General features: G+C 41.5%; 1 protein-coding gene across 2 annotated transcripts in view; it reads left to right on the forward strand.

The window, feature by feature from the left end:
- EPB41L4A (erythrocyte membrane protein band 4.1 like 4A) overlaps positions 1–25,400 on the forward strand; it is a 244,607-nt gene that overhangs the window by 166,516 nt on the left and 52,691 nt on the right. For both annotated transcript variants that reach the window (XM_080678251.1, XM_080678250.1), the window contains 3 exons: positions 9,370–9,461; positions 10,868–10,945; positions 17,971–18,092. In XM_080678251.1, coding sequence (XP_080534377.1) covers positions 9,370–9,461; positions 10,868–10,945; positions 17,971–18,092 — 292 coding nt within the window. The remainder of the gene's footprint in view (positions 1–9,369; positions 9,462–10,867; positions 10,946–17,970; positions 18,093–25,400) is intronic.

Genomic DNA, 25,400 nt, shown 5'->3' on the forward strand with positions numbered 1-25,400 from the left:
TCAATAACTTTGTGCATATGTACTTTTTATATTGTAGGTGGGGTGTCTTCGGGGTAAATTCCCAGGAGTGGGAATGCTTGGTCACCCAGTAATGTCATATAGTTTGTTAGTTATTGCCATATTCCTTCTCCCCAACCTCCACGCAAAGTTTTTGAGGCATTTTGCATTTCCACCTACCGTGTATGAGTGTACCCGGGACTATAGATATAATATTTTCTCCCCAATATTCCTAACTGTGGCTTTGTTGGTGATATTTGGATTCTGATGCTACATGACAATTTGGTTCTGAGTCTCTCTGGACTACTAGACTTGTGGTCAGACATCATGGTTTAAGTCCAGGTCTCTCACTTATCTAACCTAGTATAATTCACTCAACAGCATTTAACCTACATTTCCTTATCTATACAGTGAGTATGATAACAACTGTCTTACAGTGTTGTTGCCAGGTTGAAGCACCTCGTCCAAAGTTGGGCATGTAATACACACCCGGTGTATGTCTCTGAATCGGAACTGTCTTGGCCTAGTGCCACTTAGAACTACTGAGTTTTGCACAGAAAAGGGCTCAGGAAACACCTTGTTCTTGACCAGTTTTGGCTGGTGAGTGGCTGTGTCAAGGGAGGAAGGGTGGCCCAGGTTTTCCAAGCCCATACATTTACCTTTGTTTCACTTACTAGTATGTTTGCTGACATTCTCCATAACTAAAACACATAGGTTATTTCTTCGGAAGGAATTTTTTAAAAAGATGTTGCTTTTATTTTTATTTATTTATTTATTTAGTCTTAAATAAATCTTTATTGTTCAGATTATCACAGGCGTTCCTCTTCCCCCCGACCCATAGCTCCCCTCCACCTGATTCCCCACCCCACCCCATGCCCTTACCCCCCGCCACTGTCTTCATCCATAGGTGTAAGATTTTTGTCCAGTCTCTTCCCGCACCCCTCACACCCCCTCCCCCCTGAGAATTGTCAGTCCACTCCCTTTCTATGTCCCTGATTCTATTATATTTATCAGTCCATTCGGTTCATCAGATTTTTTATTCACTTGATTCTTTAGATTCACTTGTTGGTAGGTATGTATTTGTTGTCATTTTGTTGTCATAATTTTTATCTTTACCTTTTTCTTCTTCCTCCTCTTCTTAAAGAATACCCTTCAGTATTTCATATAATCCTGGTTTGGTGGTGATGAACTCCTTTAGCTTTTTCTTGTCTGTGAAGCTCTTTATCTTCAATTCTGAATGATAGCTTTGCTGGGTAGAGTAATCTTGGTTGTAGGTTCTTGCTATTCATCACTTTGAATATTTCTTGCCATTCCCGTCTGGCCTGCATAGTTTCTGTTGAGAAATCAGCTGACAGTCGTATGGGTGCTCCCTTGTAGGTAACTAACTGTTTTTCTCTTGCTGCTTTCAAGATTCTTTCTTTGTCTTTTGCCCTTGGCATTTTAATTATGATGTGTCTTGGTGTGATTCCTCTTGTTTGGGGTTCTGTGTGCTTCCTGGACTTGTAAGTGTATTTCTTTCACCAGGTAGGGAAAGTTTTTTGTCATTATTTCTTCAAATAGGTTTTCAGTATCTTGCTCTCTCTCTTCTTCTGGCACCCCAATAATTCGGATGTTGGTATGCTTAAAGTTGTCCCAGAGGCTCCTTACACTATCTTCATATTTTTGGATTCTTTTTTCTTTTTGTTTTTCTGTTTGGGTGTTTTTTGTTTCCTCATATTTCAGATCTTTGGTTTGATTCTTGGGGTCCTTTGATCTACAGTTGAATTTCTGTATATTCTTTATTTCAGACAGTGTATGCTTAATTTCTGACTGGTCCTTTTCCATTTTTTTGGCATTCTCATTAAGGTCCTTGAAGGTCTCACTAAGCTCCTCGGAGGTCACATCAAGTTTCTTGGCAGTTTTTAGAAGATTCTTGAGTAACCTTATAAATGTGGTTCTGAACTCTATGTCGTCCAGTAGTTTGCTTTCCTCCATTTCTTTCATTCGTGACATGTTTCTTTGTCTCCGCATTTTGGTTGCTTCCCTGTGTTGATGGAGTGGTTTTCTGTGGTAGGTGACTAGTGGTTCAGCCTATCACCTGAGGTGGACACTCTTGGTGCACCCCTTTGTTGGCTGAGTGCAAAGTCTTGGTGTAGTTAAGCCTTGATTGCTGTTGGTACACTGGGAGGAATTGACCTCCAGGCCAATTGGCTGTGAGGACCCGCTGTGTCTATAATGGAAGAACTGCTGTTCTAGAGACACGCTTATGGGGCAGGACTTTCTTCAGTGGGACTTTGGTGCTCACTGAGTCTGCCTCTTGAATGTGTCACTTAAGGATGTGAGTAGTTGAAATCTGGTGTCATCTCACACTGATCACTAGATACACTAGCTTCTGGATCTCCAATGGGGTGTAGGTCAGCTACTGTCTGAGGCCACCCAGCAGGAGGTACATCGAGAACTACAGTTTTCTCCTCCTTGCTTGGGGTTTGGAGGTTTTGGAGCTGTTTGACCAGAGCTGCAGTTTGTTAGGTTAAGCTGCGATGGGGCAGGCCATTTAAATGCAAAAGCCGCTGCGTGGAGCTTGGGTGGGTTTGTAGATTGTGCGGGGCAGGGTCTCAGGGAGTCATTAGGCTAGGGCATGGCAAACAGTGATAGCTGCCAGTCAGCCATTTCTGCATCTCCGCGTTTTCAAGTCCCTGCATCCCGCACCCCAGCGCAGTAAACAATGATTGCTGCGTGCACCTCTGTAAGAAAGCCACCCTCACTTTCCGACCCGATGGCAGACAGTCCAGCTTCTCCCCATAGGAGTTTGGGTCCCCAGCGTCTCCCCAGAGACTGGAGTTCAGAGTAATTGGGAGCTTGTCTTCCTTCGGGTTGAAAGAAGCAGCGCACCCAGACACCTGCCACCAGCCCGATTCGCATGCCTCCATACCTCAGCTTTTCAGCGCTTGTGCATGTTCCAATGATCTTTTCTCTTTCCTTCTAGTTGTAGAACTTCCACTCAGCCAGCTTTCCCGTGGTTCTGAGTGATAGACGTTTTGTCTTTTAGTTGTAGTTTTGAAATTGTTGTGCGAGGCAGCAGTTTAGGTGTTTACCTACGCCGCCATCTTGGTTCCTCTCCTATTTTTTTAAATTAATTTTAGAGAGAGACAGAGGGAGGGAGAGGGAGAGATAGAAACATCGATGAGAGAGAAACATCAACATCAATTTGTTGCTTCATACACACCCTCTGCTGGAAATCAAGCTCCAAACCCAGCTACGTGCCCTGACTGGGACTCAAACCGGTGACCTCTTGGTGCATGGGTTGATGCCCAACTACTGAGCACACAGCAGCCAGGCCTGGAAGGAATTTTTAAATTGTGCTATAAATATTTTTTTTAGAATATCAGTAGATCTTACTAGATATGCCTTCATTTTAACAAGCTTAAGTAACATTTGTTATTTAAAAATTTAAGTCTAGGAATAAACAATTATCATTAAAAATTAAATCTGCAAGAGAAAAATGTTGACATTTTAGTAAATGCTAAAGTTTCTCTAAAGAGCAGATGAGGAAAAGATAAAGTCAAAACAATAATAACAAAAGCAAACCATCTGGAATTTTGGGTTGGTATCTGAATTTTTTCAAATAGGAAGCAGAATGAGGTCAACATAATAGTTTTCAAAGTTTACTGAAACATGATATAAATATTTTCTAATGGCTTGGCTCATATATGTATATATATTTAATTTTGGAGAAAGAAAAAGAAGCAGCACAATTTAACACATCTTTTTCAACTCTATAATTTATGTTTCTATGAACTTAGAAAGAGTTATATACAATTATTAATCAAGCAATAAATTTACTCATCTGTAAAATAAGTAAAAAGGTTTTTCATGTTTAGGTATATATTTTGGAATATAACCCAAACAGCTGACAAAAGAGTACTGGAATATTTTTGCCGTTTTTGTTCTTTTATTGTAAACTATAACATATATGCAGGAATGGAAATTAATTTTATTCTCTGAATGCTCTGCTGAAATGCACAATTATTTTTAATTCAAACCATATTGCATGCATTTCAGAAAGAATTAAAAAAAAAAAACTGCTGTGTGTGTGTGTAAAGGTGCTTGTGTGGCATAATATTTTTTAAACCAAAATACCGAAAAAACACTTCCTTGGAAAAAAGTTCTTTGTTCATATAAATCAGGGAAATGCCAACTACCTTACCCGCTCTTGGAGATTCATAGTATACATTAGCATGTTAAGGATCTGAATATTTCAGCCATAAGAAAGGATGAAATACTGCCATTTGTGATAACATGGATGGATCTTGAGAGCATCCTGTTAAGCGAAATAAGTCAGATGGAAAACGACAAGAACCATATGATTTCATTCAGTGTGGGATATAAAACAGAAAGCAACAAGTGAACAAACAAAACAAACTCACAGACACAGAAACAGAATGGTGTTACCAAAGGGGAAGGAGGTGGAGGGAAAGAAAGAGGGTAAAGGGGGTCGAATTTATCGTGATGGAGGAAGGCTAGACTTTGGGTGATGAGCACACAACGCAGTATACAGATAGATGATGTATTATAAAACTGTACAGTTGAAATTTATATAATGTTACTAACCAGTGCCACCCAATAAATAAATAAATAAATGATCTGAGTATTTAACCCATTGTTTTCCAAACTTACTTGACCATAAAGTTCTTCTTTCTTTTTTTTTTTTTTTAATATATTTTATTGATTTTTTTTTACAGAGAGGAAGGGAGAGGGATAGAGAGTTAGAAACATCGATGAGAGAGAAACATCGATCAGCTGCCTCCTGCACACCCCCTACTGGGGATGTGCCCGCAACCAAGGTACATGCCCTTGACCGGAATCAAACCTGGGACCCTTCAGTCTGCAGGCTGATGCTCTATCTACTGAGTCAAACCAGCTAGGGCTTTTGTTTTGTTTTGGTTTTTTTGCCAATATCACAAGATACTAATGTTGTAAGAAACGCTCTTTAGGGAGCACAATGTAAAGAAAAAGGTTGAGGAAGATAACATTTTACTCAGTGCTTTAAAATTCCCTTCTAACATCTCATTCCAAATAATAACAAGATGGGTAATTTTTATTTTTGTTGCAGGGCTCACTCTGAATTTTTGCTCTGGGTTGGGATGCCTAGAAGAGAGAGCAGCGGGAACTATGGGGGAAGTCGTTAGAACAAACATTGTGTTCTCTCCTGCACAGATAGTTCAGTTTTTTAATGCAGCTATTCAATCTCACCATTTTTAAAGATAAAATTTCTCAAAACACTTAAAATTTTGTGATAAGTCTTCGGTGTCTACTTTCAGTTAAAGAATAAAATAATCTCTTCAGTTCCACCCATTGCCTTCCTTTGTTTTATCAGTGGTCATTTCAGTCATTTGCCATCAGCCCTCTGATGATTTTTTTCCCCCCCAGTCCCTAAAGTAAATTAACAGTTGTCAAGTACATATAAATCTTGTGGAGCTTGAATGTTTAAAAAAAAGAATCTGGCCCTAGTTGGTTTGACTCAGTGGATAGAGCATCATCAGCCTGCGGACTGAAAGGTCCCAGATTCGATTCCCGTCAAGGGCTTGAACCCCAGTAGGGCGCGTGCAAGAGGCAGTCGATCAATGATTCTCACTCATCATTGATGTTTCTATCTCTTCCTCTCCCTTCCTCTCTGAAATTAATAAAAATAAATTTAAAAAAATTTAAAAAAAGAATCTGCCCTGGCCTGTTTTGCTTAATGGTTAGAGCATCAGCCTGAGGACCGAAGGGTCGAGGGTTCAATTCCTGGTCAAGGGGACCTACCTGGGTTGTAGGCTTGATCCCTAACCGGGTCAGGGCATGTGAGGAAGGCAACCGATCGATGTGTCTCTCTCATTTTGTAATATCTCTCTCTCTCTCTCTCTCTCTCTCTCCCTCCCCCCTATCCCCTCTCCCTCCCCCCTCCTTGCACTTTCTCTAAATTAAAAAATCACTGAAAAACATATCCTCAGGTGAAGATTAACAACAAAAAGAATCTCACAATACTTGAGCCTAGTAATCCTCACACTTCTCCTAAGCCTCTTGCCTCTAGGAATCACTGATGCAGCCCCTTTGCTGTGGGCCTTGATAGTATGTATGTAACAATTGCATCTTACTATTGTTAGCAGCACTAATGTAGTTTACTCTTAAGTATCTGACCTATGCACTGCACCTGAGGTTACTTCTAGTGACCTTGGAGGTGGGCAAATATATAGTAATTTGAGAATTATTGAGGATTGAGAAGATGTTCATCTCCATAATTCTGGAAAGGCTGGGGAAGGCAGACTGTCCAGTTGTGCTGCTTCCTAAGAACAGAAGAGCTGGCTGGAGTGTGGGCTGCGTGTGGCAAGGAGAGTCAGGCTTGGAAGAGGCCGCGGAGCTTGGTCCGGCCCAGGGAGTGCAGGTTGTTGTGCAGCTTGCAGTGTGAGCCCCTCCACGACCCTGTCAGTAATCTCAATGCACTTAGCAGCAGCCAGGCTAAAGTAGATTTATTTTTTCAAGATTGCAAAGAGAAACAGCCAGCAAAGATGAGAAAAGAGACTGAGAAGACCGGAGGGAATTAGGTTGGAACTCATTGATGTAATACAGGTCCTGAATTCTTAACACATGACAGAATTGGGGGCTTGAGCCAAGTTTACCTAGAGATCATAGCACAGTGAAGCCCCACATGATATCTGAGTTACAGGTGATTTAAGCTTGATCAGTTCATAAAATGAAGTAGATTCAGACCATAGCTTTTGCTTCTGGCGTGAAGTGACAAAAGCTATGAAGGTGTTTGAGTAATTTTGCCAAAAGCAAGCATTGCATGCTTGGGTATAAAGTATTTTAGCAGTTGGTTGGGATGAACTAAAGTTAAGCAGCTCATCATCTTTGTATGAATGAATGGGAAGGTGCTAATTGTCTCTGGAAAAGGTTTGTAGGTAGGGGAGCAGCAGGAAGAAAGGGACGTTTGCAATGCTGTATCAGTTATGTTCACACCAGCAGTTGCTGTAAGTGGCAAAAATACACAGGATTTATTTAGAACCCCGAGCTCTCTTTTTCGTTGTTAACCCCCCTGTAGTATTTGGATTACAGTGGGATAAACAGCAGGCAGCTGTGGTAAAGCCCTGTGTAAGTGGAGGATGAGTTTATACTTGTCATTGGTACAAGGCAGCAGTAATTAGGAGGCCTGTGGGAGGCTCTTTTGTTCCTTTCACATATTTGTACCAAAGGAAACTTGAGAAAATCCAATTCTGGCTGGATCTTTAATACCTCTTATCCTTTCATGAAGTAATGGTAGTTTTAAAAATACATTAAAAGTTAGCTATCCTATGACCAGGTGTCTATTTGAAAAGCAAGGGAATACAAACGTTCATGTGAAGAATGAAGCGAAAATCAGTTCACGAAAAATGTGAGGAGATTTGCTTTGTTTTTAAGATTGAATGCTCTTTGGTTTCTCCTTCACTTTTGAAAATCTGGATTAGATGTAGTTAAGTAACTTTTTGAAAATTTGATATAGGTATGTAAGTGCCTCCTCGTTTGTGGGTGCTCTTGCTAACATGCGAAAGTGCTGTGTCATATAGCAGTCATCACAGCCACCACTTCTTGTCGCTGGTGATGCTGTCAGTCCTGCCAGTTATTGAAAGACACAGGGACAAGGGGGTGCAGATACTGAAGAGGTGGTAGTGGGGAGGGGCGGTTTGTCCTGTACTCGCTTTATCTGAATCATTTAATCTGGGAACAGTGCAATCACAAGCAAATTTATTTTTTAGAATACATGACCTGTACATTATATTTTTAGGTAATCCAGTGACCTTAAAAACACCCACCTGTTATATAAGAAACTCTTAATAGTCATTGCCTCTTGGGAGGGGAATTGGGGCCAGTGGTAGGAGGGAGATTTTGTTATCATTGTGTATCCACTTTGGGTACCTTGGGCATTTGTACCATGAATATTTATATTCTATATTTTAAAAAAGAAAAGTTAAAGGAAAAAAAGTCCCTCTAAGCACCCCATCTCCTGGCAGGATGCTTGGCTTCCCACCCTGCCCCCTCAGATCTTCTGTGATTTCCTCTGAAAACCCTTTCCCATCCCTCCCCCCAGTTTCTTTTACTTTTGAGGAAAACGCTTTCTGAATTCATTGACTTTTCTTCCTCATCTCTAATTTTGTACTCCCTACACTTTTCACGAATGTCACCAAAGATTTCTTACCGTGAAATGCAGTAACTTCCTCTGAAACCCTGTTTGACCTTTCTGGGTCATGGACTTGCTCTCTCCTCCCAGCCTCCCTGACCATTGCCTCCTGGTCCATTTTGACCTCTCTCATCTCTGCTGTGACTCCACCTTTATTCACTCTGTACCATTGTTCTGAGCAAGTTTTTTTAAAACTCTTTGGTGCAATCATCTATGTCAGCAGATGCGACCTTACTCCTCAGCTCTACGCCTATGTGTTTACTGTCCCACTAGGCATGTTTAGTTCTCAATTCTGTAGGCACCTCAGAATCAAAATAGCCTGAACTTCTTGTCCATTCCATCACCATCCAAATTTCCATTTTCCCCACTTGCTGTATTTTAGTACTTAGAGCACCCAAGCCAGAAACCTGGGAATTGTCCTAAATTTTCCCTCCACCTCACAAGGGTTTGGAGTTCCAGGTTGCCTTGCTGTAAAATGCAAATATTAGCTCTGTTTTTTTTATCACACCCTTTCACTTTTTCAAATAAACTCTAAATTGAGCCTCATTCCAGATGGACTTGGGAGAAATGTTATGCATATGAATGTTCTGCCCTTATTAAAAGTAGTGGGGGCCATTTTAATTATTCCTCCACATTGAGGATTTTGTTTATGAATCCATAGAACTTCATTCCAGGGGCATTTCTGCATTTGAGACATGAGCTTGGTTTTTATTTAAAACTAAGTTGGCAGTTATATAACTTCAGAGTTTATGGTTTATCATTTTGCTACTTATGTTGTATTTTGCTTGATTTCCTATTCAGTCACTAAAAAAAAAATAAATACAGTTAAGAACTGGATTTGTGAGCATCTCTTTTTTATTGGGAGTTGATTTGCCCACAGTCACTATTTTTCCTGTTTTTGGTGCCCATTTGGGGTCGACAAGTTTGTGGTACTTCAGTGCCATCACCCCGATTATCCATGGTCATGGGTCATATACTAGTAGAAGTAGGTGATGGCACTAAGATTTACATGGACTTATATTTTGTAATTTTAATTAATTTAAAGCAACCCTCCAAATATAGTTACAAAGAGATAATCATACTTTGTTTTATGTGTTAACAATAATTTGACTGTTTACTTGAATTTTTGTTACCTGTGGCTGTCACCTGAAGAATGTATGGTCAGTGATTCACGTTCTCTCTCTTTTTCTCTCTCTCAGTGCAATGAAACTTCATTCTTTTTTGAAGCTCGGAGTAAAACTGCTTGCAAGCATCTTTGGAAGTGTAGTGTAGAACATCATACATTTTTTAGGTATGTTCATGTGAAAGTTTTGTTGATTGTTGTAATAAATGAAAATTGTATTTATTTTTATAACAAGAATTCTGTTCTATCTACAAGTAGAAATTTAGAAGTTTTTCTGTTTTAATTTATTCAGTCACCTAATTCTCTTGATCACATTAATAGAAATAGGTATATATTCACAGACATGCATACACACATACATGCACACATAGATTTCTTCTTTGCTCACATTGTAAGAAAAGGCCAAGGACAATTTTTGTTTGTTTGTTTATGTAAAAAGTACAGCTTTGGTATTCATGGAAAGTAAGTGTTCTGCTATGGACATACTAAATTTGAAATGCCTGTTAGTCATCTAAATGGAGATGTTGGATGTGTAAGGCTTACTGGAAAGACCAAGATTGGCCATGTAAATTTAGTAGTATTTAAGCAAAGCTGACTGGATGAGGTCACCTCTGAGAAAAGTGAAGAGACAGAAGCAGGAAGCCAAGGACTGGGCTGTGGGACCCTGCCAGCATTTAGAGGACTGGAAGAGCCAGCCATGGATTATGAGATGGAGTAACCTGGAAAGTGTGTAAGAAAATGCAAGACGAGGGAGGAAAATGTCATGTTGAATAGGGAGCTGGCTACTCCGTTGCATGCTGTGCTCCTGGAAGGTCAAGTGGGGGTGGAGAATTGACTGTTGGATTGTGGGGATACTTTTTGTTTATTTCACATCTTTATGGTGTAAAGATAATACTAAATTTTATCAGGTAATACATTCAGTTGTATTTGTTTTTAAATTTAAAACTGGATTTATTCTTCCCCTTATTTCTATTTGGTTTGCATGGAACAATTTCCCCAAATAGCATGATGTTGGAGACGTATTCTTACAAAATGACCAGTGTCCTTTATTGAACTTGTATTAGGGCAGGGATGTTTCCCAGAAAGCCTGAGAAATTAGCGCCCCCGGTCAGGGGGCTAGGTCGAACAGCTCCCCATGGAGGTGTTTGTTGAAGGTACCCTGGAGTGGGAAGTGCTGGACTATAGTACAAAGGAGACTGAACCACTCCTCAGATACGATTAATTAACTGCTGTGAGGACCTTGGCTTGGGTAAATCAACCTAGTGACAAAGTTCCCAAGATCATTTAAGCAGAGAAAGTAATTTGATTCACAACTAAAGCTTCTGAGGGCAATGATGTCTTCCGAAAGTATGAGTATTTCAACATTATATAAATATATAAATTCCTAGAGTGTGTTTGTGTTTCAACAGTTAGCTTGTAATAACTGATTATTATTTCCTGCCAATGTGTAGAACAAATAAGATATTTTGACTAGCTGTTAAGGTGTTGCATGATTATATTTTCTACGTAGCTTTTGCTCAAATGTTGCAAAAGTATTTGAGTCTTAATTTAATTTTATTTTAAAAATTCATTAGAATGCCAGAGAATGAATCAAATTCATTGTCAAGAAAACTCAGCAAGTTTGGATCCATGAGTTATAAGCACCGGTATAGGTAAATGTCATTTTTTTCCTTGGGGGGTGTGTGTAAATACATAAATATTTAATTCAGCTGTTCACATACATGTACATTAAAGTTTTTTTTTTATTTTTGTACAGTGCCAATGAATTTTATTAGCATAATAGTTTATTAAAACTTTTTTGACAAAAATGATTTTCCAGGCTTAATTTTATTTAACTAGAGGCCCGGTGCATGAAATTCGTGCACGGGGGCAGGGGGTGTCCCTCAGTCCAGCCTGCACCCTCTCCAATCTGGGACCCCTTGAGGGATGTCTGACTGCCCATTTAGTCCCGATCCCATGGTGGGATCGGGCCTAAATGGGCAGTCGGACATCCCTCTCACAATCCAGGACTGCTGGCTCCCAACCACTCGCCTGCCTCTGCTTGATTACCCCTAACCGCTTCTGCCTGCCAGCCTGATCACCCCCTAACCACTCTCCTGCCAGCCTGATCGATGTGTAACTGCTCCCCTGCCAGTCTGGTCACCCCTAACTGTTCTTTCCTGCAGGCCTGGTCCCCCCAACTGCCATCCCCTGCTGTCCTGGTTCCCCCCACCCCCAACTGACCTCCCCTGCTGTCCTGGTGCCACCAACTGACCTCCCCTGCTTGCCTGGTCTTCCCCAACTGCCCTCCTCTGCTATCCCAGTCACCCCTAACTGCCCTCCCTGCTGGCCTGATCGCCCACAACTGCCCTCCCCTGCAGGCCTTGTACCCCCAACTGTCCTCCACTGCTGGCCTGGTCTCCCACAACTGTCCTCCACTGCTGGCCTGGTCTCCCACAACTGTCCTCCACTGCTGGCCCGATCACCCACAACTGCCCTCCCCTGCAGGCCTGGTCCCCCCCCAACTGCCCTCCCCTGCAGGCCTGGTCCCCCCCCCAACTGCCCTCCCCTGCAGGCCCGGTCCCCCCCAAGTGTCCTCCACTGCAGGCCTGGTCCCCCCCCAACTGTCCTCCACTGCAGGCCTGGTCCCCCCCAACTGCCCTCCCTGCTTGCCCAATCGCCCTCAACTGCCCTCCCCTGCTGGCCATTTTGTGGCGGCCATCTTTTGTCCACATGGGGGCAGCCATCTTTGACCACTTGGGGCGGCCATCTTGTGTCTTGGAGTGACGGTCAATTTGCATATTACTCTTTTATTAGATAGGATGTCTATATTAGCTCTGTTAAGTTTAGGACTTTTAAAATGTACTAGAGTTTATCTTCTGAAATGTATTTTGATCTACATATCACTTACTTGTCATTATGTTGTGATTATGAGACAATAGATATTTTGAATAGTAGCTGATTGGTGTTCCTAGGACATTCAGTTGATCCCCTGTTGTAATACAATGTATACTTTATATTGTGGATCAAATCATATTTATGCAGCATAAAGCCTGCATGTAGCAATGCTAGCAATTATATCTAAAATTTATTGAGCAATTACTAAGTGCCATGTATTGTGCTAAATGTTTTCCATTTAGTATTTTATTTAATCATCACAGTCTTCTTAATATTATCCTCATCAATATGTGAGGAAACTAAGGCTCAGCAAGGCCAAGTCACTTCTCAAGGTAACCCAGCTAGAAGCAGTAAAGTGGGGTTCACACCCTGGCTGTCTAACTCCAGAGCCTGTGCTTCTGTCCATCGGGCAAACTGTTAGCATTGTTGCAGGAAAAGCTTGGTTGTGATTGTCTTGCAACCAGGCAGGTGCTTGTGTCTTTTTCTAGTGCCAGTATCAAAAGTGGGAGCTTTCTATGTGTTGTTTTTTTTAATATATTTTTATTGATTTCAGCGAGGAAGGGAGAGGAAGAGAGAGACAGAAACATCAGTGATGAGAGTGAATCATTGATCGGCTGCCACCTGCACACCCCACACTGGGGATCGAGCCCACAACCTGGGCATGTCCCCCAACTGGGAATTGAACTGTGACCTCCTGTCTCATAGGTCAATGCTCAACCACTGAGCCATGCCGGCCGGACAGCTTTCTATGTTTTGAAAAAGAATTTTTGTTTCAACTCCTTCTGTTAATAGAGAGTGTGTGAGGTGCAAGACATGGTATTGGGTGCCTAGAGATGCAAAGATTCAGATCTTAGCACCTCCGCCTTCAGAGAGCTACAATATCATTCCGGCAGTGAGGCTGTCCGAGGCCCTATAAAACCCAAGCAGGGTGCAGAAATGCTGCTCAGGAGGTGTGATGCTGTTCTGTCAGCCCCACTGGAGACATCACTGAATGAAATGCTTACCTAGGAGATTTAAAAGTAAAGCCACGCTCTGGCCAGGTGGCTAAGTTGGCTGGAGCGTTGTCCTATGCACCAAAAGTTGCAGGGTCAATTCCAGGACACATACCTACGTTTCAGGTTCTATCCCCAGTCGGGATGCATTTGAAAGGTAACTGGTTGATGTTTCTCTCTCCTTCTGTCTCCTTTTCTCTTTCTCTAAAAAAATCAATAAAAGTATATCCTCGGGTGAGGATTAAAACTAAATAAATAAATAAAGCCAAGTCAAGTGTTTGTAGGACAATGGTATGCCAGATTTTAATTCCTCTCTCTCTGTCTCTCTCTCTCTCTCTCTCTCTCTCTCTCTCTCTCTCTCTCTCTCTCTCTCTCTCTTTTTGTTAATCCTCACCTGAGGATATTTTTCCCATTTCTTTTCAGAGAGAGTGGAAGGGAGGGGGAGAGAAAGAGAGAGAGAGAAACATAGATGTGAGAGAGGCACATCAATTGGTTGCCTCCCAAACTTGCCCCTATTGGGGACAGGGATTGAACCCACAACCCTGGTACATGCCCTTGACCGGGAATTGAACCCGAGACCCTGTGGTATGTGGGCTGGTACTCTAACCACTGAGCACACCAGCCAGGGCTAATTCCTCTTTTATAACCCACATGTTTGGCCTTGAATTTGAAACCAGAGATAATCAATAACAGAGTGATTAGTATTAAATGTTGACTGCATTCATCTTTACACATTATTCATTTGCATATTTGCTCATTTGATGACGACATATAAAACCTAAGTAATTATATTATAAATGTTCTTGGTACTTGGTGTTCACTGATAACTAAAAATTGAACCTTTTGTTTATCAAGGTTCTTTCTCAGACAGTGATATAATTATCAGGAATTTAAGGGAAGAGTACCTACTTTATGTTGAGGTGAACAGCTAATAGTCAGTATTTGTGCTGTTTTTCCATTTAGAGCATAAAACATGTCATAGGTTATAGAGAAAATGTGTAACTGTATCTCTGTGTTCCTATTATTAAAATTGCAATTATGCTGCTTAACATATGCTGCAGTTAGTTTCCACAAATTTACTAATACCTGATTTCTCAAATTTATTGAAATGCAAATGTTGTGGCTACTGGGAATTATTATTATTGGATTTTGCATATTAAATATCATTTCTTCCAAGAAAGTAATTAAAGGTAACCTTTTCAGAATTGGAAGCTCTGCTAAATCTGTTCTAATTTGGTGGCTGGTCTTAACTGCCTAGTCAGTTTTAATGAAACCCAAATCTCCATCTCTGTCTGTAGGAAGCACTAATGTTACACCATCCCTGGAAGAAATGTGTTTCATCCCACTGCCCAGAGCTGGTCATGGGCAGGGATGGGTCTCAGACTGCTGGGTGGTGCCAGCACATGGATTGTTAATTGTCAAAGGAGGAAAAATCCCCAGCCTTTAACAAACATCATACGCCTGCTTCTCTCTTGAGATGTTCTGTAGACCTCGTGGAATGAAGGCAGTGCTCTGGAAACACAGCCCCTTCCTTTAGCCGGCAGGCTTTTAGGGGATGAGGGATAAAGAGCAGCATAACAAGTGTTGCAGGGTGCAAATGCAGGTGTGTCTGCATTTGTGTGCATAATTGTGTGTAGACGTTTACAGTGATACGTCTGTAGGTGTATGTGATGTAGGAAGACAGAGTTCTAGCCTTGATCCCTTTCCTGCATTTTTCAGCTTGCTAAATATCAATGAGATTTCAATATTTTTTAGAAAAATTAGTCATTACTTAGGAAAGGGGAAGGAAATATTACACATTTTTAGTGATGTGTGACAGTCAATCAAAATTCCAGATTTTGTGGGGAAATCTGAGCGGAAATCCAACAATCTAATTCCTTTGTTTTATTATCAGAGACCAATAATCTGAAACAGAACTTGATTGAATCTTTGATTAAAATATTTTGTTATACACTGATATTTCTTTCTCTGGGGCCCTTAGAAATTAACTTTGCCTTTACCTGTTGTTAAGTTAGTAGGGGACTCCTTGTTTTGATGAATAAGTTGTGTAGAATTTATATTCCAGGAATGAGAATTGGGCCCGAGAAACACCCCTGGGAACCCAGATGACCTTCTTGTAGGACTTAAATCTCATGAACTTTCCACATTTCTTTCTTTCTTTCTTTCTTTTTTTTTTTTTTTTTAGTGTGTATTTATTGATTTTCAAGAAAGAGGAAGAGATAAGGAGAGGGGGAGAAAGAGAGCTACATCAATTGGTTACCTCCAGCACACACACCCCAGCCTGGGATTGAACCCACAACCTGGGCATGTGCCCTGACTGGGACTCTAACTGGCGACCCTTTGTTGCATGGGATGATGCTCAACCAGCTGAGCCACACTGGCCAGGGCTCCACATTTCTTAAAGCCTGAAAGAGAACAAATTCTCACGAGAGCCTTCTTTGTGTCGGGTGCTTGCACAGGTGTCACTTCATTTAATCCCATAAAATAAGTATGGGACGGGCTCCGTGACCCGCCTAAGGAGGTATCTCTTCATTTATACAGATGAGATATTTGAGCCTCAAACCCCAAAGTAAACTAACTGAACTAAAGGCCTTTACCGGTAAGTGGCAAAGCTAGGATTTGAACCCAGGTGTCTCTGTTCTTGTTCTCTTTCCTCTACCCCTCACTTTGGGGCTACAGGGCCACTCAGCATAGAATGGGAGTGTGTATGCCAGAGTGCGAGGAGGAAGGGAGTGGGTGATCATGGGAATAAATCTCTGCCACCATTTATCAAATACTGTCTGCTACAAGGAAATAGTAAGAATGCTGCACAATAATATTTCCACTAGGAAATAGGAAGAACAAGTCGACATATATTATCAATGTTGAAAATAAGGCTCTGGGAGATTTAAAAAATAACCTGTGAAGACCATACAGTTGAGACAGAGCTATGCTTGCAACTGCAGACCAATGGCTTAATGTTTTCTCCCACTGCCTGGCTGTGCCCTGCTGACCAGCTGGAGGTCGGGGAGTTTGTTCTAGTCCTGGGTCCTATACAGGACAGATCAGTGTGTGGTTCTGGACCATAGTTTTATTAATATTGTGATATGATTTTGTCATGTCTCCGTTATTCCTGAGAGAAAACCCATGTGGTAAAATTGAATAATTAAGTAAAATCTCATTATAAAATGTCTCAGTGGTCCACATGATGGGTTATATTTTTAGGGCAAATATTTTTTCTTCTATGCAATAAAGTACACAGTACCCAAGTCTTATAGCAGAGAAAGTATGTTGGAAGTAGGTCTTATCTTCACACTCCATACTATCTATAATAATAAAAGCATAATATGCTAATTAGACCAGACATCCTTCGGACGACCTTCTGGATGAAGCTGGGGCTGTGAGGGAAGCCCGGGTCCCAGGTGCCAGAGGGAAGCTGGTGCCGGCTGCTGGGGGAAGGAAGGCCTACTCTTGCATGAATTTCGTGCATTGAGCCTCTAGTTTGTAATAATGGAATTTTGCTCTCTATAGGGATTTTTGTTTTTAGCTTTTCAGGAGAGAGATATTGTTGTTTGTGTTAGTGACTTTCTGTACTACCTTTAAAAAAAAACAGTTAAATTTCAAGTGAAATAAAAAACAACAACAACAACCTGTCACAGTATGCTTCCCTCTCTCACCCCAGTTCTCATGAAGTATTGAACACACATACACACATAGGTGGACCCTGGCATCTTCATTCATGGTAGCTCTTATCAAGTTGTGTCCCCAATTAGCCTGATGATAAGCCTCTTGTTATGGTTGTTTTAAGCATTAAAAAAAAAAAAATCTAATAAAGGTGGATGAGGTAGTGGGGAGGGAAAACTTTCACAGAAGTATGTAGGAGGTAAATTTTGCGTTATAAGTCTCATTTGGGAGAGATTCACCGATATTTGTTCTGTAAATGTAGGATGAGTAGGATTTGGGGCCATTAAAAGGCTTTCTGGCTCTTCTTGAGGTGAATTAAACTAGATAAATAGAAATGCATTTTTCCTTGTCCCTAATGATATTTTCCTTGTACCTAAGTGAAATTTTCACCTAAAGTATTTAAATGAAAGCCAGGGTCATTCATTGGCTCAAATTCAGCAGCTGTGGGATGAATTTTCAGTAGGATGAATGTTCACTGAAATCCAGCGAATGAATTTACACATTTCCCAGAGATTAGTCCGTGCCCAGAGAAAGCTCAACCTCCTGAATCCTCACAGCACTTTGGGAAAGCAGCACTGTGTGTGGGGTTTCAGGCCTGTTTTAAATCTTCCTGGGCACCTGATCTAGTGCAGGTGAGGCGAGCATAATAAAAGGTTGATTGTGCCATGGCAGGGTGGAGAGTAGACCACACAGTGGTCCTGAGGGGATGCTGTACAACTTGCCATGTGAGTCTAACATGGGATGATGCCGATTCATATAGAGTCATTGCCCTTATGTAATTCATCCCAACGTAATTTCTTCATCATTTAGTTGTACAGTTGGAAGGCGATCAGAATTCTCTATTGCTAGCCCATCATTTTGTTAAATCTAAACCTTAGTCCTCCTTCAATAACATCCCCGTTTCCTGTTTCTTCTTCTAAAACATATTCCTTCTATCTAACCTACATGTTTCCTATTAGAATTTAATACTACTTCCTTGGTTAATATTGCAGTGTGACTCAGTTGGGAACCCATGTATGCTTACACATCCTATGAGTGTGTGTTTTTTCTTCTTTCCATACTTTGCAGATATTCTGAATGAGCCGTTGTTTAATTTTGTGACTGTGTGGTTTTACTTGTGTTAATCAAAATGTTGCATTTTCAAGTGGCAGGACAGCATTGCAAATGAGTCGAGATCTTTCTATTCAACTTCCCCGGCCAGATCAGAATGTGGCAAGAAGCCGAAGCAAGACTTATCCTAAGAGAATAGCACAGACACAGCCAACTGGTAAGTTATTGATGTAAACATGCATTTCCTTTTAGGCTGGTGGTGTAAGATATGCTCAGATGGTGACTATAGCTTTTATTGTTAATACTGGAATTTTTAATTTGACCCTGAAAATATCTAAGCAGTTAGAAATTATTAATAAGTAGACAAGTAGTCAGCTTGAGTCACCATAGCCTTCCTAATGACTATACTTTCTTTTCGAAGAGATTAAAGTCTCAACTGAGTAATTTTTTGGTTGGGTGTATCTGAGATTGTAATTGAAGCAAAATTTTAGAGAAAGTCTTTTTATAAACATATATAATTTATACAGAATTCGGTAGGTTTGTTGTTATTTTTATTGTGAAAAATAATATAGAAAATGTATAAAATATACATATATATGCACATACACACAACAAATTTAACATAGCCTTCAAGCCATGAAGTCCCTCCTATTTGTTCACATCTTTACCATCCTCTTTCTTCCCCAACCAGGAAAAAAACCATCTGACTTTGTGATAATTATTTCCTTACTCTTTGTTAGAATTTTACTACTTATGTAGGTTTCTCTGAGCAAACTAACATATTTTGTCTATTTTTAACATTAGATGAATGAATCATGGTCTCTTTTTTTTTGTCTTGCTTCTTTCTATAAATGTTACGTGTAGTATATACTAAAGGTATTCATTTTTTTGTGCTGCGAGTATTCTATTTATGACAGTTTTGTTTATCCATTCTACTATTGATGGACATTTGGATTACTAATATTATTTGTTTTTAATGTAGACTACTTTAATGAAACCACCGAATCAATCAGTTTTAATCCATGTTTGGTGTTCAGAGCTCATAGCATTTTACTGACTTTGGTTGTGGCTTGTTTATAGATCACCCTTGTCTAACACTCTCCACAGACTTTTCACATATATTTTCTCACTTGTGCCTCACAATAACCCTGTGAGGTAGGGCAAGACCCAGAGTATGTGCCCATTTTGCAGAGCAGGGAGACATGGCTCAGCCGCTAGATAGGGGTGGGGCTGGGGTGAAAACCCAGGTCTCCTGGATCATTTTGCTATATAGCATTGTGTGAAGTGAATGGCATCTTTTTAAATGTTTTTATTGATTTCAGAGAGGAAGGGAGAGGGAGAGAGAGATAGAAACGTCAACGATAAGAGAGAATCATTGATTAGCTACCTCCTGCATGCCCCCCACTGGGCATCGAGCCCGCAACCCACAACCCAGGCACGTGCCCTGATTGGGAATTGAACCGTGACCTCCTCGTTCATAGGTTGACGCTCAACTCCTGAGGAACACCAGTTGGGCAAGTCAATGTAATTTTTACTAACAGTAATTAACCTCCGAGCATTGCATGGCAATTAACATAGCATATGACATCCATTGTTTCATTTAACTTTCGTGCCAGGGATATGAAGAAAGTGTTTGCATTTTCTCCACTGCTGTTGGTTGTGAGAATGTCACATGACTCATTGTTTCTAAAGCCAAATTAAATCTGATTATAGGTCCCTTCTTTGCATTAGGCTGGGAGGAAATGAAATTCTTTCTGATGGGTCTACAGTGGCAAAAATTAGACATGATTTAATTTTGCAACAGATTACCTTGCCACATAAGTATTATCATTATCCCCATTTGGGTGATGAGCAAACTGCGATTTAAAAAAGTAATTTGGCCAGGATTACTTAATAAGTGCGTAGCTTAGGACAAAAATGATAACCTTAATATTTAATGTCTTTATCTTCATCTTTTATATTTATTTTTGTATACGAGCAGCCTTAAATCCCAATCAGATCAAGTCTAGTGTGTTATAATCAGTAAGCAAACTTTAAAATCTTGTGCTATTTCTGAAACGCCATGCCTCATGAAATTATTCTGAGACCCACTGAGAATATAAAAAACATTCCTTGCTTTAAATCAACATTTCATTCCTCTTGAGATGCAGGAAGCATCGCACATGCTTTTTTATAAACCTGTGCAGGTTGCTTCTTCTCTTCTCGTATGTTCTTATAGAAATATCTGCCTATGTAACTTTCTTCCTCCCTCCCTCCCTCCCTTCCTTCCTTCCTTCCTTCCTTCCTTCCTTCCTTCCTTCCTTCTTTTCTTTTCGTTTCTTTCTTTCTCGTTTTCTTGCTTGCTTTCTTGCTATCTTTCTTGCTCGCTCTTTTTGGAAGCCCAAATTCTAGAAGCTGATTAATTTAGGGACAAGGGGTTTGGGTTTTCTCATGGCTTATGCAGATCCAGTGAATTGCAGTTTTCACAGAGCAGCCTGGGACTGTATTGAGCCCTCACATCTACCTTCTACCTCAAGTCCCACCGCCATGTGTCCTATTAACCACACTCCCTCTTTGGTAGGGAATAAGAATGTGGCTAATGCATGGCTCAGGTCCTCTAGGACAGCCTCTCAGCATCAGGTGAATCTCTTAAAACTGGAACACATGTATGCTTTGATTATTATAAAAATACATTCTTGCTTTGGAAAATTTGGGAAACTTGGAACCGTCCCATCTATAAAGGAAAAAAACGTTATATTCAATTCCATTCTCCTAGTACAAACACTATATTATATAGCCTCTAGTCATTTGTATATCTTTTCTGCAAAAATTATATAGTAATATTTTACAACTTACTTTTCTTATCTAATATATTATGGATATGTTCTAATAAGTTTTTTAATGTTCTTATACAGCCCCATTTTAAGAGCTGTATATTTTCTCCTGCATAGATGCATAATGGACTTGACATAATTTATTCAGCCAATCTTTAGTTCTTGGATATTGAGGCTATTTCAAATTTAGGAGACTATAAATGTAACTAAAGTGAATGTTCTTGTAGTAATATCTTTAAGCATCCATGCTAATTTATTATATATTAGAGGCCCGGTGCATGAAATTCGTGCACAGGTGCGGTCCCTAGGCCTGGCTGGCGATCGAAGCACGAGTGTCTGGCGTGGATGGGCAGGTCCCAGCTGACCTATGGGCCCTGGATAGCACCTGGACTGCGGCCCCTGTGCACCCCTCTCTGCCTGAGTCACGGTGCCCAAGTCCCCCTGCGGAGATGTGGTGAGCACAGCCAGACGCCACAGGCCGGGGTGAGCATGGGCCTCTGGGCTGCCCAGTGGTGCCGCACGGAAGCCGGCAGGCAGCGCGCTCTTTCCCGGCTGGCCTCGCAGACTGGCTCCTGCACGAACCCATGGGGAGCCCGACCAGCCCCTGCGGTCCCAGCCCGAAGAGGCCACAAGGGTGTGGGGCAGGCTCCTTAAACAATGGTGTATTGTCATCTTTAAAAGAGGATTAAATAATGCTGTGTTTAAAAACTAAGACTTTTCTGTACATATATTTCACTTTGAATTGAATTACTTCCAGCCTAACTTTTCAGGCCTATGTTCCGCAAAACTGTGATGTGTTTTGGGGACCCAGAGAGAACCTTCCCTTGACAGTGTGTGATTGTCTGGGTGGGGATGGATCACTTAGCAAATGTCAGTGATGCAGTGTTATGGTTGCTGTCACGTATATATGAAGGATGTTGTGAAGGATGGATTAATGTTAGTCTGTTTCTTTAAATGTCACATTTTCTCTTTCCTCTAATTCACATGTACTCTGCTTTGAGCCTCATTTGAATCCAGTTGGCAGAGACCCAGTCTCAGCCATCTCCTACTCCTCAGGTCATGGTTGGGTTCTAACTTGGAGCAGAATATTTGAAGGGGGCCTTCTTGTCTTCAACTATGTCAGTCACTACTGTGCTCCTTGTCCCAGCCCACCAGGCCCCATGAGGGTGGGCAGTTCTGTGTGAAGCTGGGACATGGCGGCGGGGCGGGGGGAGGAAAGGAAAGGGTTCTTTGGTGAGCCTCCTCAGCTTAGGCTTGCCAACCAGTGGTTGTCAGTGCTAACTCAGTGCTTACTGGAATCCCCAATTTGGGGTGCGGTGAAGAAGGAAACTGCAAACTGCTCAATTATGATACAGCACGGCTGTGGAATAGCTCAGTAGTGTTATAGCTCAATTATGAAACAGCTTGGCTGTGAAACAGCACATCTCTGAGGTGGCTCTCGCTCTGCTCTGCCCTGCCCTGCTCTGCCTGCTCTGCTTGGGTCCTGTAAGAAGGTAAGATATCATCATCGGTGTTTCAGCTCCAGCCTGGGAAATGCAGTCTCTAGTCTTCAGTGAAAAGGGAAAGTGCCTTTTCCAAGCCAGAGGGAAATTGACTTATATAGAGAAATCTCTGGTCCCTGATTGGTTTGTACTCATGCAAATGAGGACTCCAAATCCTCGCAAAATGTCCTGATCGGTCAGAATGGAGCCGCTCTGATTGATCAGTGATGGTACTGATAGGGACCAAGCTGTGCAGCTCTAATTGGACGGGGCAGGGGTAGGTAGGTGGGGGAGCCTCAGTCCTAATGGGTGAAATACAATTCCAGGAACTCCTTTACAAGGGCTGACTCAGATGGCAGGAACACAGTTCAGACTGGCAGTTCAGCGCAGGCTTCTCCCTAAAGTGCGGTTCGTGTGAGAGACCCATGTGTAGAAACGGCTGCTGGCTCTGTTTTTAAAATTTGAGCCCAGTTAACCACCCAAAATCCTTCTTAGTAGGTATCTTCTTTCTCAGGGTCCACACCTATTAACCAGAAATAGCTGTTGTGTGACCAAAGACCAGTTGTAGCAGAGCAGTTGTCTCAGTGAAGGTGAAATTGGAAAGGGAATTTGACTTAAGACAAAATGAAACAAAACAGAAGAACCTATAAAGTTGTAGGTCTAGTAAATCAATCATTAGCTATTTATATTGGAATATTATCTAAAGCAAATGAATGATGTTTAGGATTAAGCCTGACTAGAGAGACCATGCTCCCAGTCCCCCTGTAAGACTTCCCTGTGGAAGGAAGGAGGGGGGATGAGGGGGTGAAATGCTGTGAGGGATTGGCCTTTGGGTCATTAGGTCACTGTAGCCCTAAGGCCTCTGTCTCCTTCCCCACCCTGTAGACAGTCCCTCCTTCCCTATCCATTCATCCTTTCACACTGTGTAAGCTTTAGAGCAGTCCCCTATTCCTGGGACTCATTCATGGGTAGCTGAACAGGAAAGGAACAATAGCTTTCTCCTTTTTAGTTTTGACAATTAAAAATGTAGAAAGCAGATTTCAAGACAGAAAAAGTTTCTTTATTAGATTGTACTGTATTTGGTGAACAAGGAGTTACGGTTTAAATAGAAGATAGATTTCTTTTAACTGTAATAAGTCTAGCTGTTAATTTGCATAGATTGCATTCTGCTGTTATTCTCTTTAAAATAAAATTTTAGAACTACAGTTTCAGGAGTTATTGGCATACATTCTCACCTCTCATTTAACATTTATGTATAATAAAAAGCCAATTGTGCTAGAAAGGAGACTTTTGCATTTTGTTAGTTTATATCATTAATTTCTAGTGCATGACTTGTAACTCTAGTCTAGAGGACATTCTTTTCTTTCTTCTGAAGTGAAAGAAACTCAGTCAGACTTGATGACTGCTCTCCTTAACCTGCCGCTCAGTTCTCTGCAAATTAAAAAACCCTTTGTTTCACCTCTCAATCAGGAATGCCCTGGTATTGTGTTTAGAATCCGCCAAGGTTAGACCTTGGCACCACTATGAGGAAGTACATTCCAGAACCCAGAGCCCTGCACCCAGCCGAGGAGTTCAGCACCAGGGCAGGCGGCCAGAGAATTCTTGCAAATCTAAATGGCGGCTTCTTCTTCTTCTTCTTCTTCCTTCTTCCTTCTTCCTTCTTCCTTCTTCCTTCTTCCTTCTTCCTTCTTCCTTCTTCCTTCTTCCTTCTTCCTTCTTCCTTCTTCCTTCTTCCTCTTCCTCTTCCTCTTCCTCTTCCTCTTCCTCTTCCCCTTCCTCTTCCCCTTCTTCTTCTTCTTCTTCTTCTTCTTCTTCTTCTTCTTCTTCTTCTTCTTCTTCTTCTTCTTCTTCTTCTTCTTCTTCTTCTTCTTCTTTCTTTTTAAAAACAAATTCTTTATTAGAAAAGAGGATATGGCAGCCTTGGCCTGGTAGCTCAGTTGGTTAGAGCATCGTCCCTATACGCCAAGGTTGCGAGTTCAATATCTAGTCAGGGCACATACAACAAGCAACCAATGTATGCATAAATAAGTGGAACAACAAATTGATCCTCCCAACCCTCACCCTCACCCTCAAAGCAATCAATAAAATTAGCCCTGGCCAGTGTGGCTCAGTTGGTTGAGCATAGTCCCATGCACCAAAAGTTCACCAGTTCCATTCCAGTCAGGGCACATGCCTGGTTTGCAGGCTCAATCCCTAGTAGGGGGCATGCTGGAGGCAGCCAATCCATGTTTCTTTCTCTCCCTTGTTCCAGGATATAGGGCACAGGCATTTGTACAAACGCCGGTACCATTCACACACAGAGACATCAACCCCTTTAGCAGTCATTGCCTTCTCACAGGGGTGGAAGTCCAGGTAGTTCTGCCAACAGTTCCTGGTCTGGTTCTGGTTGGGGAAGCAGCTGTCAAAAGGAGCAGTCCGGTGGTTCTTGATTTTGATCTTGATGTCTTCTGCCATGTTGCTGATTCCTAAAGACACCCCTGAAGGCACTCGCAGCTTAATGTGACCCTCAGTGAAGAGATTCCTCCATCTCTAAATGGCTTCTTAGGACTTTGGGGGAAAGCCTGAGGTGAGATGAGATGGCAGGAAAGAAAGTGCATATTTGTACAGCCCTTTCTCTGACAAGGTCTGGCAACTCATGTGGGTTCTTGTCAGAGGAGAGTCTCTGCTATAAGTGAGCAGTTAGGACATAATATTTGGCTATCGTTCATAATGAGGTGTAAGAAAAGTAATGGGTGAAGCTGTTTGCCATGGATAAGCAATGAATGATATGCTTATGTGACGCAGCATTTTAAGTTCTTAAAATATCACACCGGTGAATAGTTGTCTTCAGACAACTGAGAAGCAAAGTCGGGAGACATTTTGGCATTCTCACTTGGAATATGTGGAAGGTGCTGAAACACAATGCCTGTGGGGTCGTGAGAATGACTCCCGATGAGGATGGTTGGTGCTGGTCTGCAAGCAGACAGCTCTGCTCAGGCCAAGCCCACTGTTCCTGTGCAGGCCATGGACCTGGTGTCCTCAGATCTTCTAGCGTTTTAAGGGAAGCAAGGATTTGGGTATTAATGTAAACTGACCAGAATTTTAAGTTTGGGCAATTAATTTCCTTTTAAAGAAAGTCTCTGTATGCTAAACTGAACATTCCTGAGGGCCAGATATGGCTCGAAGACTGCCTCTGCAGTGTGAATGCTGTTCCGTGCCCTGGGGGTCACTGTGGGGTTCTCCCACATGCTC

This window comes from Plecotus auritus, assembly GCF_963455305.1.
Source record: "Plecotus auritus genome assembly, chromosome: 7".
Classification (NCBI taxonomy): domain Eukaryota; kingdom Metazoa; phylum Chordata; class Mammalia; order Chiroptera; family Vespertilionidae; genus Plecotus; species Plecotus auritus.